This window comes from Meleagris gallopavo, chromosome 2 (assembly GCF_000146605.3).
Source record: "Meleagris gallopavo isolate NT-WF06-2002-E0010 breed Aviagen turkey brand Nicholas breeding stock chromosome 2, Turkey_5.1, whole genome shotgun sequence".
In the NCBI taxonomy this organism is placed as follows: Eukaryota; Metazoa; Chordata; class Aves; order Galliformes; family Phasianidae; genus Meleagris; species Meleagris gallopavo.
In genome coordinates this window covers 21645093-21662943 of record NC_015012.2, presented here as the reverse complement: position 1 = coordinate 21662943, position 17851 = coordinate 21645093, and the positions used below count along the sequence as shown (strand labels likewise).

The 17851-nt window shown below is 38.4% G+C and overlaps 1 protein-coding gene across 1 annotated transcript in view; it reads left to right on the top strand.

The window, feature by feature from the left end:
- The window catches only part of HHAT (hedgehog acyltransferase), a 146583-nt gene that overhangs the window by 11549 nt on the left and 117183 nt on the right, over positions 1 to 17851 (top strand). Inside the window, exons 6-7 of the mRNA XM_019612693.2 lie at positions 1233 to 1404; positions 13316 to 13466. Coding sequence (XP_019468238.1) covers positions 1233 to 1404; positions 13316 to 13466 — 323 coding nt within the window. The remainder of the gene's footprint in view (positions 1 to 1232; positions 1405 to 13315; positions 13467 to 17851) is intronic.

Sequence of the window (17851 nt, the reverse complement as noted above, 5' to 3'; positions counted from 1 at the left end):
CTTTCTGTTTGTGTTCTCTGAGTAATTCTCATAACATTGGGAAATGTTCACAGAATCTGAGGGGGGAAAAGGTAATCCAACAATTACATAGTGAAAGCTCCATATTTTCTTGTAATCCTCTTGTGCAGGTAGGCAGGCAGTGTGTAATTTATGCCTTCTTCCAAGCCTTTTGTTTTGCTCCAGTATGGCTCTTTCTTTCCATGTTTTGTGTGAACAGCCCTCATACAAGTGCCCTTAGAGGACATGCAGGGGAAAAAAAAGAAAGTAAAAACAGTTTTCATTGTTCTATGCTTTGTGTGTTTGTTGCAGTGTTTCCCACACTTGTGAATAAATGTATGCTTCTTTCTGGTAGCTATTTTCTTTTGCTGAATTAGACACTTAGGAACTTGTTTATATGGTTAGTCAGCTTTTAATAAACTCCTCTCAAGTCTGACAGCTTTCCAGAAATAAATTAGCTGTTAACAAGGCAGTGCTTCCTTAGGCCATCTTGAAAGTGATGACATTATGAGCAATGGCCCTTAGGCCTCATAGCGCTAATTTGGCAGCAGCTGGTGACTGGGATGTAACCTCTGAAGGGACAGTGCAGGGTGATGTCTTTTTGCACCGTGGTGTATTCTGAGAGATGTCTGTGGGGTCAAACCATTTAAAATGTCCATTTGGAATAAATGCAAATGGAAGCAGATGCAAAAATTATATATCTGAAGTCCTGGGCAGCATGCAGTAGCAAAGCAGTCCAGAGACCTTTTGGAACCTGTAAGGCAAAAGTAGTCTGGATCCCCCTACGTTATTGTGCCTAGCATGGAAGTTGCACCGTACTAGCAGATACCATTGCATTCCCATGTAGTTCAACTGTGCAGATAGTTTAGCAATGCAGGGAGAATGGAAATATCATCTGGAGCAACGGAAGATGTTCACATGTGCATGGAACTGAATATCTGTAAATACTGCAGCTAGTCTTGTGATACTGATGAGAGATTTGTTTTGCTTGCCTTACCACTCTGTTTTCTATTTGCTTATTTCTACTTAGTGAGTTTGAGAAAGGAGAAACCAGACTACATCAAAAAAAGTGTATCGGGAATTCTCAAATAGTATAGACAAATGACCCCCCCTTAAATAGAAATGAATAGCAAATAAAATCTTTATATTAAAAAAAAAAAAAGTTACTTGAGATGAGTCTTTGAGTAAAACAGTCAGTTGTGTGTCATATAACTTCTTTGGGTTTCTTCATTTAGATGAGGAAACAAGAAGCCTTCAGTTTGAAGACCAATCTTGGCATCTTAACCATGGGCATAATTCGTATTTTCTTTTGGTGGTGCTTGGCTGAGCTAATGATTCACTTCATGTATATCCATGCTATCTGCAGCACTTCTTCACCTTTGGAAGCTATGTCATACTGGGCCTTAGGTGAGTATATTTAAAAAAAATGAGGAAATCATCTGTCTCTTCCCCCTTTCAAAAATACCAGCCTATTTTATGTCCCTTAGTTCTTATGAATAGTACACCGTTCACAGTAGTAGCCATTCACAGTCAGGAAGATGACAGACTATTTTAATGCAGACTATTGTGATAACATGTGAGAAGACAGGCTGAGGGAGCTGAGCTTATTGAGCCTGGAAACAAGAAGGCTCTGGGGAGGCCTCACTGCAACCTTCTAGTACTTAAACGGAGCTTGTAAACAGAAGGGAGACCAATTTTTTACATGGGCAGATAGTGATAGAGCAAGGGGGGGGATGGTTTTAAAATAAAAGAAAGGAGATTTAGGTTAGATTTTAGGATTAAATACTTTACTCAGAGAGTGGTGTAGCACTGGAGCAGGTTGCCCAGAGTAGTTCTAGATGCCTTAACCATTTAATTGTTCAAGGCCTTTCTGCTATCTCTCAATCTACTAGTTCTTGGTTAAAATGTGAACTGAGGGCAGAAATGAGCACTTATGAATGTAACATAAAATGGAAATAGTTTGCATGTGGATATGTAAATAGAAATAGGCAACATGTAAGCCTCTTGTATGCATGGTTTGTATAATTCCTTTGTGCTCCTACACATATCACCAAGTAGGAGGAATGGAAGCAAGAAACCCCAAGCCTTAAAAATGGATTTTGAAAAATCCCTGATTTTTAGAGTCAAAGGAGATTCCTCTTACTGTATTGGCAAGCATCAGGAGTCAATATCACATGCTAATACAGCCCTGTCACGTACTCACTGAAGTTTGGTTATGAGCAGTATTGAAGACCTCTGTGTACTGGGCTCTGGCTAGTAGAGGGCAATGTGTGTATCTCACTGTATGTGCATACATACATATAAACATACATTTTGTATGTACATATATACTATATATAAAATAAGAAGAGAGAGAGCAGACAGCAGCAAATTATTTACTTCCGAGCTTTGTTCCATGCGTCCCTATTCACTAACCATTTAGAAAGCGGATTCTGAGTTTGCATCTCCTGTTTCAAATAGGAATTTATAGTTGAATTAAATTAGCTTGTTTGCAGGATTGTCTGTATGTGTGGGGGAAAAAAAAAAAAAGCTGTGTGGTGTTACTGAGAATACAGAACCTGATAAATGCTGGCCAGTTGACAAGGCAGGAAAGTATACAGATTTATGGACAAAGTATTCTAGGTTTGGTGTTATTGGCAGATTCCTGCCTCCTGTGAAAGATTCTAACTGTTGATTTAAACAACAATAAGAGTTACTTTCCAGAAAATCATTGTATGGGAGTTGCTGGATCATGGTCTGAACCACTGATTGATCACCTGAGGAAAGGCCTGAGTCAGCCCTGGGAGCACAGGTGAAGGCAATTCAACTGTGTGATCAGAAGGGGTGGAGCCTGGCTGCACCCCTTTTAAATCTCATTTAAGAGCTAACTGTGACTGGGGAAAGATCTCTTTCTGGAGATCCCTCCTTGGTGAAGCTTTCCCCCGTGAATCTAGAATCTTCTGATACAGGTGAGCAACCTTCTTATCTTACTTTACAGTATCTCTCTATTGTGCCAGTCCTTCTGTCATCATAGCTTTATTGTAATGCCTTTCCCATTGTTTTAACCTGTCCAATTGCTACACTTGTTTAATGGAGTTGAGTGTTATATTCTAAGAATTTAGGCTATTTTTTGAGCAGATGATTAGAAAATACTTTTAAAGCTATTTCAGGCAATGAAAGCCTGATTTAAAGCAAGTTTGGACTTAAAGTTCTGGTAAAACTACCAGAACAAGGTGCAGTCACTTGAATTGAGGTAAGTTCCCTTTGGAGACCCTGCTTTTAGAAGAGGTGTGTTATGAGAGCAACTCCACTCTTGTTAAGCTTTGTCTTAATATTGAAAGCAGGTGCTTAAATATGATAGTTCAGAAAAGATTTTGTGGTGGGATTTATCTGCAGAAATATATCACGCTTTGTATGGTAACTGTTGAGTCATGGCCTGAATCACTGATTGAGCACCTGGGGAAAGGAGCAGGTCAGCCCTGGGAGCACAGGTGAAGGCAGTTTGTCTGTGCAACCAGGGTGGAGCCTGGTTGCACTTCTCTTAGACCTCATTTGAGTGCTGATTGCTGCTGGGGAAGGATCTCTGGTTGGAGATTCCCTCCCTTGTGGAGCTTCTCTGTGAACCTAGATCTTCAGAGATGTATGTGCACTTTTCCTTTTTCTTTGTAATGCCTGTGCATTGTGCTAGTCCCTTTATCATTACACCTCCTGTATCACTATTCCATTGTGTTGATCTACGAGTGTTCTCTACAAGTTTCATCCCAGTAATTACACAGAGACAAATCAGTGAGCAGCCACCATTGTGACTTGATTTAGGGAGACTCTGGTATGAGTAAGTGTACCTGTAATATTTTCTTCTATTGATTCTTGGGTCATTATGGATCTTAGCAAGCTTCTACACCAGTTCTTGTACAGAGCCAAATATTCCTCCATTACTTTTTATTTGGGGTTATTAAAACCAATTACATCAGATAATGGGAGTCAAGAGACCAAGAAGCTTGTTGACTCAAGAGTATTAACTGTGTGGTATATTAGCCTTCTGCACTGCTGTTTTTCATTTTGTTTCCCATTTGAAGCCACAGCGGCTTCAAAGCAGCATGAAACATATACTTCCATCAAAAGATATATGGCTGCCCCTTGTGGCATACTAAACTTAGGGGAAAGGCTGTTATGCTGTCTTGTAATCAACTCCAATTAGGGAAATTATAATTGCTCCCCAGCTTTTCTTCTGGGATATCTTTGAATTAGAAGCATTAAACACCAGCAGTGCAGGTAAAGACAACAGTGCTAAGTGATTTTGCTCGAGGGATCTTAAGGGCATTGATGATGGTCAGAATACTCCTCACAGAAGCATAAAACAAGTCTTCTTGTGAAATGAGACTGCAAAAAGACAAAACCAGACTGAGTCACAGTGCTTGTTTAAAAATCTCAGCCTTCAATATTAATAAACTTACTTAGCCACAAATGACAAGATATGCTGAAGTTAGCTCAGGAGGCATAACTGGGTATATTTTCTTCATGCATGTGTACACTTAAAAACATGTGTTCAACATGGGGGCAATGTGTTAACAATCAGCAAGAGAAATGTTTTATGTGGTAGGAGTTACACAAGAATTCCTGGAAGCAACAATATACAAAACAGTTACATGTATGTTTTTAATGCCTGCAGCTAAACCAAAGATTTCCTTATGTCAAATGTTTGAATTCTTCTCTATGCCTTTTACAGGTCAGTACCTGCATTACTGTAAAAGTACTTTTGCTGAGAGATTAAATTCTCATTCCGTTGGATTCATTTGCAAATACATAGTTCTGAGTATTCTCCTATTCTTCTGAATGTGAATAAGTTAAACTTAACACGGTTTTTTCTGTTACGTAGAAACCCACTGTCTGTCCCAAATAACTCGGCTGGGTTATGTGTTCCTTGTGACACTTAATGTCTTAAAAGATCAGAGGGTATTGTAGCCTTCACTCTTCTGTTTTTTTTGCACGTTCTCCAGTCTCTTTACTTGCTATGTACCTATCTTTTCTTATTTATGTGATGGTCCTTATCTATTTCACTCTGCTTTTTCTTACTGTGAGAATAAAGAGTCTCTGGAACTAAAAGACAAAATCTCTCAGCAAGCAGGAAATGCATTCACTCAGTGTGCAGATGGCTTGTAAAATTAATTACCATGAAACAGCAGGGAGACTAAGGTGGTGTTTTCAGAAAGTGGCCTAATATTACTAGTTTAGGGCTATTGAAAGGATCACTTCTCTAGAGCTTCCACCTTCTAAGTCCCTCTGAATAGCAGGCCATCCCCATACTGTATTGCTTGCTGCTGCAGTTTGGTGTCTTCAGCAAACTTGCTGAAGAAGGTGTGCTCTGTTATGCCATCTGAGTTGCTAATGAAGATTTTGAGGGTTAGTGGTCTCAGCTGTGGTGTCTGAGGGATGCTGCTAGTTACTGGCTGCCAACTGCACTTTGCACCACTGATTGTTGCTATGCTTTAAGCCTGGTAGTCCCAACCAAATTTTTTTCTGTATTATCTACTTATCTGAATTATATCTCACATCTTTGGTGGTAGGGAAGCTGTAGGAGAATGTGTGGAAGTTCTTACTGAAGTCAAGATACACAACATCCGTGCTCCCTCCTGTGTGTCCAAAGCATAGAATCACCAAGGCTGGAAAAGACCCACAAGATCATCCAGTCCAACCATCCACTTATCACCAATAGTACTCACTAAACCATGTCCCTCAACACAAAATCCAAACATTCCTTGAACGCCTCCAGGGTTGGTGACTCCACCACCTCCCTGGGCAGCCCATACCAGTGCCTGACCACTCTTTTAGAAAAATAGTATTTTCTAATATCCAGCCTAAATCTCCCCTGGCACAGCTTGAAGGCATTCCCTCTAGTTCTATCATTAGTTACATGAGAGAAGAGGCCAACCTCCAGCTTACTACAACCTCTCTTCAGGTAGTTGTAGAGAGCAATAAGGTCTCCCTTGAGAAAGCACCAGTTAGCTCATACTGAATAGAGTGCTGTTGGTCAGGCATCATGTTCCCTTGATAAATATGCTGCTCCCATTCATTTTCCTGTCCCTAGTGCATTTAGAAATAGCTTCTAAGACAATTTGCACTGCAAGTTTTCCAGAGATTGAAGATTGTGACCAGTCTAATTTACTGGGTGGATGAAGCATTTCCCTTAGAAAAGAATGTGACATTCTTTCTGAGATGTTACTATACCATGGGTGTTCATTATTTAAGTTCTTCCACCAGATAGTATAAAATCTATTGTTCTACAATTCAGTTTTTTCCATCTTGAATTTTTTTCTTGCTGGGTTTCTGTCAGCTACTTTAAAATACTTTAAAAAAATAATAACTTAAAAAAAAAAGGAAAAAAAAAAGCAAAAAACTGGCCTGATGTTGCATGTATCTTTTCCACTGGCTACAGGTAGAACAGAAAGCTATTAGGGATCTATCTTTTCAGGCTATCTCCTCCTCTGCTCAGTACTGCAGCTCCCATATGGCACATAGATGTCAGTATTTCTACCTCTTATTATTCCTGCTATTTAAATTTTATTTCCTTTAACGTTCTCCGTATGCACCTTTTTACTTGTTTGTTTATATCACAGTGATGCTTGGGCTGTGTTGGTCATAATGTAGGAAGAATTCAGTTCAGTCTTTGATATCAAAACAGATGGAGTTGCCTCTGATTATTTTCAATGTAGCAGAAGAATGAGAAGAGAGCAGTGTCAGAGATGGTAAAACCAATTCTGTTATTGTTTTTGATATGGCCTTTCAGAATACCGCTCATGTCCAGACTGACTGAGATGTTTTCAGGTGACTGACTTGCAGCTCTTCACAGGCTGCTGCTTCAGATGCTGGAGAAGAAATGCCATATGCATTAACAAAAAAACTGCATTGTATTGGTTTGAATAAAGTGTACTTTTATGCTGAATATATTCTCATATTCTGTTTTGCCAATGGCCAGTGTTTGATAGCAAGAATAACTTCCAAAGATGTCAGTTTCCTACGTGGGGGAAGAAGGTAAGAGCTTACTTTGGTTAGAGGTGCCTTTAGGTATCCAAATGTTAACTCTATGGGGTAACTTCAGATACAGATTTTTTCAGGTTGGCTCCTATGTCCTCCATTAAATGAGCGCCTAGCAATTCAGTGTCAAACTGTGCTCCTGGAGTGCCTTGTAACTCTGCCCTGGCTTGCCACGCGGAGCCAGGATTTAATTCAGTGACTCTTATGGGTCCCTCCTGACTTTGGATATTATGTGATTCTCTATGAAAAGTACAATGGACAAATAATTCCATGATTTTGTCTCTCTTCTGCATCTCGTTCTGGCAGCATTGGTCAGATTATCTGAAAAGGTTGAATACTTTCAGAAGCAATGACATAGCAGGAAGACCCATGTGGCATGAAAATGGAAATCATGATAATTCATTATTTTCAGATTTAAAAGTTGATTGGATTTAATTTGCTTCCTTCGTGTTTTGCATAGTAAAAGGAAGGCTGAAGCTACTACACTGAAGCAGACCAGAGATCTATCTAGTCTAGTGACTAATGTGTGGCCATGGCCTTTAATGAAGTCTGGGAGAAGAAAGAACATAAAATAAAATAAAAGGCAGATAGATTGGCAATCCCTTCCACTTCATATTCTTCAGGCTTCTGTAGCTGAATGACTAATTTGCTAATTTGTATAATAACTGGTAGTTCAACAAGATCTTAAATAGAAATCAGTGGCCTCTTTTCTTTGCTGTTACATAGAATGTTAATGGCAAAGTCCATTCTGATGGGATATTCTGTTGTTACATACAGTCTGGAATAGATTTGTTAATTTGTATATTTAAATCTGATTCTGAATATTTAGAAGTTAAAAACCACAATATTTTCTTTTTGAGGCTTTATGTTAATTTTCTTGTTCAGCACCTTTTACTCTGCTCATGGGAACAGAGCTTGTTTTTTTTTTTTTTACAAGGTATAGGAATGAAAGCCAAATTCTGCTTGAAAATGTGTGTGACAATTGTCACATGGCTCATCTAAAACATTATTTTCACAATTGCAATCTTTACTATGTTTGACCAGGAATTTGTATATATGTGTATTTTGTGTCAGAGGTGATTCTTTGATGTAGAGGTGTACATCAGATTTGTGCATGTGTGATGAGTGTTCTGTGCACTTAATGTGTTGTTCTTAACCATATGTGACTTGTTCTTTCTGGTGAAGCATGCACAATTCACTGTGCTAGTTAATAACAATAACAGTTAACCAACTTCTAGTGTGCTGAAAGCATGTTCTGCCGTTGGCTGAAATGCTGCTTATATAAAAATAATCTAGAATGATATGGTCTATTCGAGAGTGGAGCTGCCTGATTGAATTTGTAATTGGTGAATTTCTTGTTTTGATTTCCTAAAAGAAAAATATTATGCAATTTCCTCTTTGAAACAGCAAGACCTACAGAGTAGTCTGTGTAAGCCAGATATGTTATGATTCTTTCTCTATTAAGCCCATACATAGAAAATCGGTTCCTCAGTTCATTCTTAATCACAAAACACTGAGTGGTTCTTGAAATTAGGATATCTCTGCATCCATCTAAGTGGCAATGAAATACGGAGTAATCTGAGATTTTTTTTTTCATCGTGTATGATAATGAGAAGGAGAATCTGATTAAAATATTTGGCATCTTGGTGTCTGCTTTGGAAAGTGGAATGTAAGCATGTGTCAGAAATCTTAACGTTCTCTAAAACATTGGATAGTTTACTGTTCTAATGCAGTGAGTGAAAATGCTAGATAAGCTTTCTGGGAGGTTAAAATGTCAAATAATATTGGCAGTTAACCCTACTCTTATTGACTGGTATATTGACTGTAAATATACTGTATATCTGTGTATACATGTGGCCAGTTTGCTGCAGTGCAGATGCATATTCTTTCATGGAGCTTTTCATGTGAGGAAATCTGTGCAATATACTTTTTTTATTTTTTGTAAAATATGAGAAAAGGAGTAAGAGAGCCCTTGATGCTCAGTATTTTCAAGTTGATGTCATAACTACAAGTTCTGAGCTGTGTTTCTTACTAGACTTCTGTCATGTGTCGGTAACCCTTTCAAAATGGCTGCATGTTTGACTGTAATACATGTTTTCTACTTGTACCTGCTCTGGTTATTGATAGAAACAAGCATCTACAATTCTTAATGCTGCAGGGTCAGGGCTGCTGTGAAAAAGGGGAATGTATGCTTTCATGCTCATGCCTCATCAATAACACTGCAAGCTAAGGTACAATTCTTGACCATAAATGTGCTTTGGTGATGGGTATGGACAGAAAAGTTGTTTTTAATCCCTAGGTCAAAGTCTTCTGTCACCTATAGAAATTATCTATCTGCTAATTTCAAAAACTATTAGGCAAAGTTTTGAGAGGGGGGAAAAAAAGTCGTGAATGTTTTAATAATCCTTGAGAAAAAGCTCTGGAATTTATGAAATGCAGTTTTGGAGCAAATTTGAAGTTAGAACTGTGAAGGTTTAGAAATGTGTTTTTAAAGTCAAGGAAAACTTAGAATACTTAAAAAGGATTGCAAGTTGAGAAATTGAAAATATCAGTCTTTATACTTAATTTTATCTGAGATTTCAAGCAGCTTGACTGTTGAAGTGCACAGAACTGAGATTGTATGGGTAATTTAAATCAATATTTTAAAACCTTTAATGCATTTTAGTTCTCACAAAACTTAAATTTGACTGTGAACCCCTTGAGGTCATTTATTTTAGGAAAAAGATGTACTTTTTGCAATATTTTTTCCCTTAAATGTTTTTAATATACAGTGATATAGCTTCTAGGCTTTGTTTCCAATTTAAAGCAATGTTCTTTGAGCAGTTCTTTTTAAGCTTTGAATAGAACATTAGTGAACAAAGTGTGGTACTGATAATGAATTTGAGTGTTTTTGTATTGATTATGAATCTCTTTTAATTTCATGTTTTTATATCAGATGAAGCAGTGTACTTCTGGCTGGTTTGTGCTATAATAGTGTGAATACAAAGTAGCTGGAATATCTCAGGTATGCAGAGAAGGTTTGAAGCCTGTGCAAGTTGCCAGTGCAGACCAGCTGTTGCGCAGCTGTGAATCTTGCCCCCAGATTTTCCGTGTGTGGCCCAGAACTCACACAGCTGGGATGAGTTGAAGACCAGCATGAATTTTGTTCACGTATTGACAGGGAGCTTTACATGACTGATCTTGGGAGCATTAGAATTGCCACACATGCAGCAGCCAGTGTGCCAGGTGATGATGTCAGTGATGTGGCGCCCATGCTTTTGTAAGATGCCAGTGCTTCTGAGCTGTCTGCTAATTACCAGCAGTCACAACTAATAAGACTAATATTTCTTACAACTTCATATGTGAAAATTCCGAATGTTCCATCGTTGTATTTAAAAATTAAATGTATTGATTGTTTTGAATCTCAAGAGGGTGGTAGTCTGGGTCACTAAATCTTTATCCATCATGCACAGTCAAAGGATTTTGAATTTTACCAGGCACAGACAACTGTGATCTTTATAATCAGTTTGTGTGGGTGTCAACATTCAGCTCTCCGATGAAATTTGCCATAAAAGAAATGAGAAATTGGATGAGATAGGAATTAAACCAGAAACTTGGCTGTATAAATGATTTAGTGGTAATCTAATGTGTAGCTGACTGGCTATTATCCAAATAGTTCTTAGGATTGTTTGTTTTCTTCCGGGAAAGAATGTTGTTGAATATTAGATGACTACTTCCCTGAAGGGAAAAATGCCATAAGCTTCATGTCTAGGTATTTTTTTCTGCTATCAGTTTATATCTTGTATGGCACAACTGTTTCTTATATCGTGCACGTGGATGATAATATTAAAATCAAAAATAGCAGATTGCGGCAACAAAATGCTGGGCATGTGTAAGCCAGCAGGAGTTTTGCAATTGACATTACTAGAGCCAGAATTTTACCCTAGGTTATTATATACTAGATTAGATTTTCAGTGTTTAACTTTTGGTCATCATCCGTAGTACAATCATTAATCAACAGAATGCAAAAGGGATGCTTTGACTTGGGGGAAAAAAGGCAGATGATTTAAGTGTTCATATAGACTTAGACTGCTGGAGTCAGATTGAAAGTTTAGTCTCTAAGGAAAGTGTGCTGGAAGACTTTGAAATGATATTGAATACCTAAAGTATTCCAAGTAACAAGGTTGTTGATATCAGTGAGAGAAAGTAGATCACTGGAATGGTAGGAGATGTAACAATGGCGTTTTCTAGGTTTTTTTACTCTTACAAATTATTTTCATTTTCCCTCCTTTGGGATTGGATTTTTAACATCAAATGACAATTGGAGGAGAGTCGATGGAACTTCTGGGAGAGTAAACTCCCATGTTTCAGTGAAGATGGTGGCTTCTGCTTAAAATAGTGTATTTTGTTTGATACAATTATTGCTCAAATTCCATTTTACTCAGCTAAATAACATTTAGAATATTCACGTGAACCATCTTCCTTCATTTACAACTGGGAGTATTCAGAGATGTTTAAAAGGTCATCTTTTCTCCTGCATTCCACACTGCCACCAAATTCTGATATTTAAAAAGCCGTACCTGAGCTTTATTTGGTTTGGGGGTTTTCTGATTACTTGTTTATTTACAATTAAAAAAAAAAAATAAAGTTCTGCTCTATTATTGTGAATCTTACTGCTACTGTTTTTAATTTTTTTTTATTGACAATCGAAGCTCTCATTACTGTTACAAGCTTTTATGCTTCTGAAGTAACAGGCCAAGTATTGTGAGACTCAGCATGAAATTATGAGCTGTCAAGACTGGCAGTTGGCAGTTTCAGGGTGCCTGAATTTGTTACTGCCAATCCTAAATTTTCAACTCTAGGACTGTGATTCACAGCAGTAATAACTCTTTAAGCATAGCCAGTCTGATTTTTCATCTCACCTGTGTGAGACTGCTGTGTCCTGGGGTTGGGCTGTGAACCAGTACACTACCACCAAAACTTTACTTCAGACTGGTTTTAGTTGGAGTTCTGCGTGTCTCCTAGATGACACCATCTGTGGGCTGTGCCCTACTGCTGCTTCATTGTGGCAGTGGCCCGGCCCCTGGCACACAACCATCATTCAGCACCAACAGAACATTGGTGCACCATTCACCCCATTTTGGCTGAAACCAGGGCACTGTTTGGAAATATTCCCACCAATATTCTTTACGTATTGTTGCTGTGTGACAGATGATAGCAGCAGGGCAATCTGACAAAATGGCATCTGATATGGAAGTGCATATGAAGCAATGATGTGTCATTGAATTCCTCCATGTGGAAAAAATGGTACCCCCGATGTTCATCACTGCTTGTTGAGTGCTTATGGAGACCAAACAATGAATGCGAGCACTGTGAGACGGTTGGTAGTACGTTTCATCAGTGGCAACAGTGACAGTGGATCACCTTCCCTGGTAGAGATTGTTATGAACACAGCATGTAGGCTCTTGTTCATAGCTGGTGAAAATGCACAGCAATAATTATGTTGAAAAAGAATGTTTTGTGATAGAGAATTTGCTCTATTAAATGATGTTATTGTGCTCTTAGTATCAGTTGCGGTTTCCATGAAAATCATAGAATGGTCTGTGTTGAAAAGGACCACAAGGATCATCAAGTTTCAACCCTCCTGCTATGTGCAGGGTCACCAACCGCCATACCAGGCTGCCCAGAGCCACATCCAATCTGGCTTTGAATGCCTCTGGGGATGGGGCATCCACAAAAATGATTAGGAGGCATTACTTTTGGAGTAACCTTCATAGATGCAGCCCTAGGTGATACCTCTTCAGTTAATGCAGCTCAGGCAAGCCAGAAGTTTAGACACCAATGCCATAGGATGTTTGCAAAGCTCTTGGGCAGAGCTGCAGTGATGGCCGTTGTTCATAGCTCTGTGAAGAGTGTATGTGATGATGCTGTACATGTCCAGTGTTTACTTATTTACCACTGCAGCAACAAATTTTCACCTTTTCCAAAATATTTGTCACTTGTATCAGTAAGGTCTGATTTTTTTGCATAGTGCCAGTATTTGTTTTTTGTAGCTGTCAATGCTTGCAGTCCAGTGAGATCTTGCAAGTGGAATTACGGGTGCTTACTTATGCCTTTGTATTGGAATAATAGTACTATTCTATGTGTGTCTAAAGTCATAACTGCATGTGCTTCCGTGTCCTGTATGTGTTACAAAATCAGAAATTGTGCTTGCTTTGGGCTTTTGAGTAATGAATGACTACTTGGAAGTTATCAGTATCTGCAGGTTTTAAAAATATGACAAGAGTTGTTTAAGACATGAGTTTGGTGTGGTGGTTTTGTTTTTTAGGTGGTGTGGCTTTAGCTCAAGTGTTATTTTTTTACGTGAAGTACCTCGTTCTGTATGGTATTGCTGCCCTCCTTCTCCGGATGGATGGACTCAGACCTCCAGCCCTTCCTCGCTGCGTGAGCCTGATGCATAGTTTTACTAAAATGTGGAGGTTAGTCACTATTACTATGTAGAAATTTTCTTAGTGATTTATTACTGTCAATATATAAGAATGTGTGTGTGTGCACTTCCATGGCTGCAGATATCCTTTCTTGCACTTTTGCGTGCTTTTTCTCTCCCCATGATTTATCTTTTTCATTTCTAACTGAACTTAATTTTGATGGTTACTTTAATCATGCTGCAAAGAAAGAGGAAAGCAAAAGCAACCCTTCTCATGTTTGTATTCTCTTAATGGTTAGACTGGAACCACTTAGTGTCACTAGCATAGCACTTGCTTTTTCCAGATGTCTATTAAATAAGACTTTTTCAGTCTTGATCCAAAACCCACATTTCATCTGGATTTTTATCCAGAGAAGGAAAAGAAATTCCAGTTAGTTACATTATGAGGAAAGTTCTGGATATAATATTTTAATATGTAGGGTCACACAATAGAGAATCTTCAACATATTGAAAATAATATGAAAGAAGGGTAATTCCTTATTTATGAAAATATGGGTCTACTTTGTTTTTCAAGTGTTTGTGCATAAAATCTCTCTCTCTCTCTCTCTCAAAAAAAAAGCAAGCTTTAAATCTTAGTGTTGCTTTAAATCACTGCTCACTGAACAAACCTGAGGCCCTCAATATAGGAAGAGTGCAGGGCTGTTGGAATGGGTCCAGAGGGCTGGATCACCTCTCCTATGAAGGCAGACTAAGGGAGCTGGGCTTGTTCAGCCTGGAGAAGACTGCAGGAGAGACCTCATTGTGGTCTTCCTGTACTTGAGGGGAGCTTACAAGCAGGAGGGGGACTGACTTTTTATGTGATCTGATAGTGATTGGACAAGGAGAATGGCTTCAAACTGAAAGGGGAGGTTTGGGTTAGCTGGTAGGAGGAAATTTTTTATTCAGAGGGTGGCACAGCTGCCCAGGGAAGCTGTGGTGCTCCATCCCTGGAGGCCAGATTGGGTGGGACTCTGAGCAGCCCTGTCCTTGGCAGAGGGGTGGAACTTGGATGTTCTTTTGGTCATAAGCCATTCTATGATTTTCCCTGAAAACTATCTCCCAGGTGAATTCTTCTTGGTGTTTAGCCTATGTGTAATAGTTGATGCACTTTCTTTCCTGCTCTTCTCTATGTTCCCTCCCCCCCCCCCCAAGTTCTTCCCATGCCCCAGACCTCCAGAAACACTGTTTGGCTTTTTAGTATGGACACTTCTCTCTTTCATTGTTAGCATAGAGCCTAGCACAATGGGGCTTGTCTGTTTTGGTGTCCGACTGGTTTGTGGTATGAACAAACATTTTTCATTTTAGTCATGATAACAGTGGGCCTGTTATTATCTGGGCTTTGTTGCATAAAATCCTCATTTTGTTTCCTGCTTGAAACTAGTTGTAACAGGAAAACGTTATGGTTTGTAACGGTTTGAAAGTGTTACTATTTTGTATTCAAGTAAGAAATGCAGCTTAAATCGGATGGATAAAGCAGTTGAGCTGTTGAAAAGTGACTTCAGTGACTAGTCAACTCCTAGGTTTAAATAGTCTTCCAGAAAGAGTTTGAACTGAACTTCCGACCTACAGAATTAATTCTAGAAATATGTGATTTTTACTGGCCAGTGTCCTGAGAGCTTTATCTCATGACCCTTAGAAGCAGAGTTTCAAACAACAGTATTTTTTAATTCCTCTCCTTGTTGTTATGTCTGGGATTCTGGGCATTGCCTTAGAGGTATCAGATGAAACTGAACTTCAGCAGCTTTGTCAGGTAATTATAACAAACAATGCAAGAAGTATTCCATACTTCAAAGGTGGGTGTGTTGTATCACATCAAAAACGTTTGCTGTTCTTTTATAAAATACTCATAACGTTTTTCTTATAACAAAATTGAAAAGTATCAAAGTAGGTGAAGTTTAATTACTTATCTCAGCAGAAGGAAAAATGTGAACAGCTGATATCTCTCATTTGCCCAGAGTTTTTGTTCATATATGTAGCAAACATTCACTACCAGAAATAATACAAATATTCTGCAGACAGGATTTGTTTGCTAGCTTAGTAGGTTGAAAAATCAGGTAATGTACAGTTGATTTGATTTCTTGCTTTCAAAGCTGTATAGGCAGTAGAATTTCCTGAATTTCCTGTGGCTGCTAGTGAATTATGGGTCATTCTTACTTATCTAAAAAATTCTCACATGGCTTGCCCTATGAATCCCAGAATTATGATGCTCTTATGCCTTTGCAGTAAAACTCATGAATCTCTACTACATAGAGGCTAGCAGTCTTTATGTTCTCTGTTACACTGTATAGGAACATCATTGTTAGAAGTGGAAATAGCTTTTTTTTTTTTTATCTGTACTGGCTGGATGTCTGAAAAGGACTAATGTAGACAAAGTACTGAAGTGATGAGATTTCCATAAAAGCTATGAAAAAGTGATGATGAAAGCAAATAGCTTGTTGTGAGGTCTCATGAGCAGTGAGCTGTTTCCTTGAAGTGCTAAATATTGGTTGTTGTAGTTTGGAGATCTGTAGATAATTTTAAATTAGTATTCCTAACAACACTATTATAGACTAGCTCAAATATAAATGCTAATAACATCATGCCTAATTTTAGGTTTCTCTTTTAATAAAATGATGGCTTAGTATTGCTTAAGATTGTTAGAGCCAGTCTGGGGAATGGGACAACCCAGGCAGCGTAAGGGAGTGCACTGTCACCTGTTGGCTAACATCTGCAGTACTGCTCAGAGGAAGCCCTTGTGGTTGCTTGACTTGCTCCTGTCCTTTTCAGTGGCATCCACTGTAGGCAACTGTCAGACTATTATAGTAGGTAAGCTCTTAGAAGACCCTGCATTGCTATTTTAATATCTTCAAGTTATTAGCAGTGCATATTACAAAGGAAACAAGGTAGCCTGACGAGAAAGACAATATGAATGCCACGACATAAGGAGGGCAAATATGCTACTGAACAGACTTCCACTACCATCTTTTGTCCTTGGAGCATACCAACAAAAGATGTGGATGTGACAAATCCAGATCAGCGCAACTTAAAATCAGTACGTGCTGTCATTATTCACTGTGTAATACAGTAAGCAGAAGAGCTCTCAATGAGGAGGGGAAGAAAAATGTCATGGTTTGTTGTCTAAAATTTCTCTGGAGCAAAGCAGTTACTAGAAAAATAAATCAGGTGTTCTGCATCCTCCTTTATGGCATTAAATGCTTAACTGAATTGTGTCCATTCCTCCAAACTTAGAAATAAGGAGCTCTAATTAAAAAGAAATTCTGTTTTATAGTAGATTGAGTGTGTTTTCTTTAATCAAGGCAATCTCCTGAGTGTAAAAAAAAAAAAGTAGCTATCTTCTTGCTTCATGGTTAACATAAATACTGAATGCGTTGCTATGGTTTCAGTTTATCAGTATATCGATCTCGGTAAATGTGTAGTTGCAGAGCTAAAAAAAAAAAGTATAACAAAGTTACTACCATTCAAAAGTTTGACTATAGTTGTCAACTTAATTTTTAATGTCTGTTTTATCTTGTATAGGTCACAAATAAGATAAAAATTTCTTGTTAGCAGGGGTAAAAGCAAATTAGCGAAGCATGGGAAAGGAACTATTGCTAGAAGCTTATGCTTTTGAAGAATTGCTATACAACTTCTCAGACTGGGAACCAATAGTGCACTGCAGCTGGAGAAAGATGAGCTAGTTAGAGCATGGCTAAAAGTTTCAAACTGATTTAATGTGGAAAAATATCCACATTAATGCAGGGAAATAAAGATGTGGAAACTAGAGAAAAATAACACCTAACAAGTCCTACATTAAATCTCACTTATTGATGAACAGCTTTGGCAAGGTGTTCCACAATGAAACTTGTTAGTTCCTAGTTTACAACAGTGTTTAGCACAAATGCCATTCTTGGTGTGGGGGAGAAGGGAGGTTACCATTTCTGTGCTTCCATACTACATTACTGAGTGCCTTAAGTGCTTTTCTCCTTTTCTCCAAAGATTTTGGACACATTGATCAGATACGTTTTGACATGTCATGGGAGTAACATGGCATAAATATCTCATTATCTCAGGTCAGAGTCTGATAGCAGGCTTGCAGAAACATGACTCTTCCTCTTCTCCTATGCCCTTCCACCTTAAAATCTGCATATTCCCAAGAACCTTATCTGAAAGTAAGTGCTAAAAATGCTACGCAGTCAGTGTCAAGAAGATCGGGTATTTTGATGTGATTTGCTTTGTATCTATCCTATAATTCTGGACAGCTATTATTTGAAAGCTTTGTGCTCCATAAAGGGACTTACCCAGCAGCTGGCACTGAGAGACAAGAAAAGGAAAGATAGGCTTATGCATCTTTGCTTTTTCTCTGGAGGTTACGACTGTCATTCCTGGTCTATTTCTAGCCTTTGGTTTTGAAAGAAAATG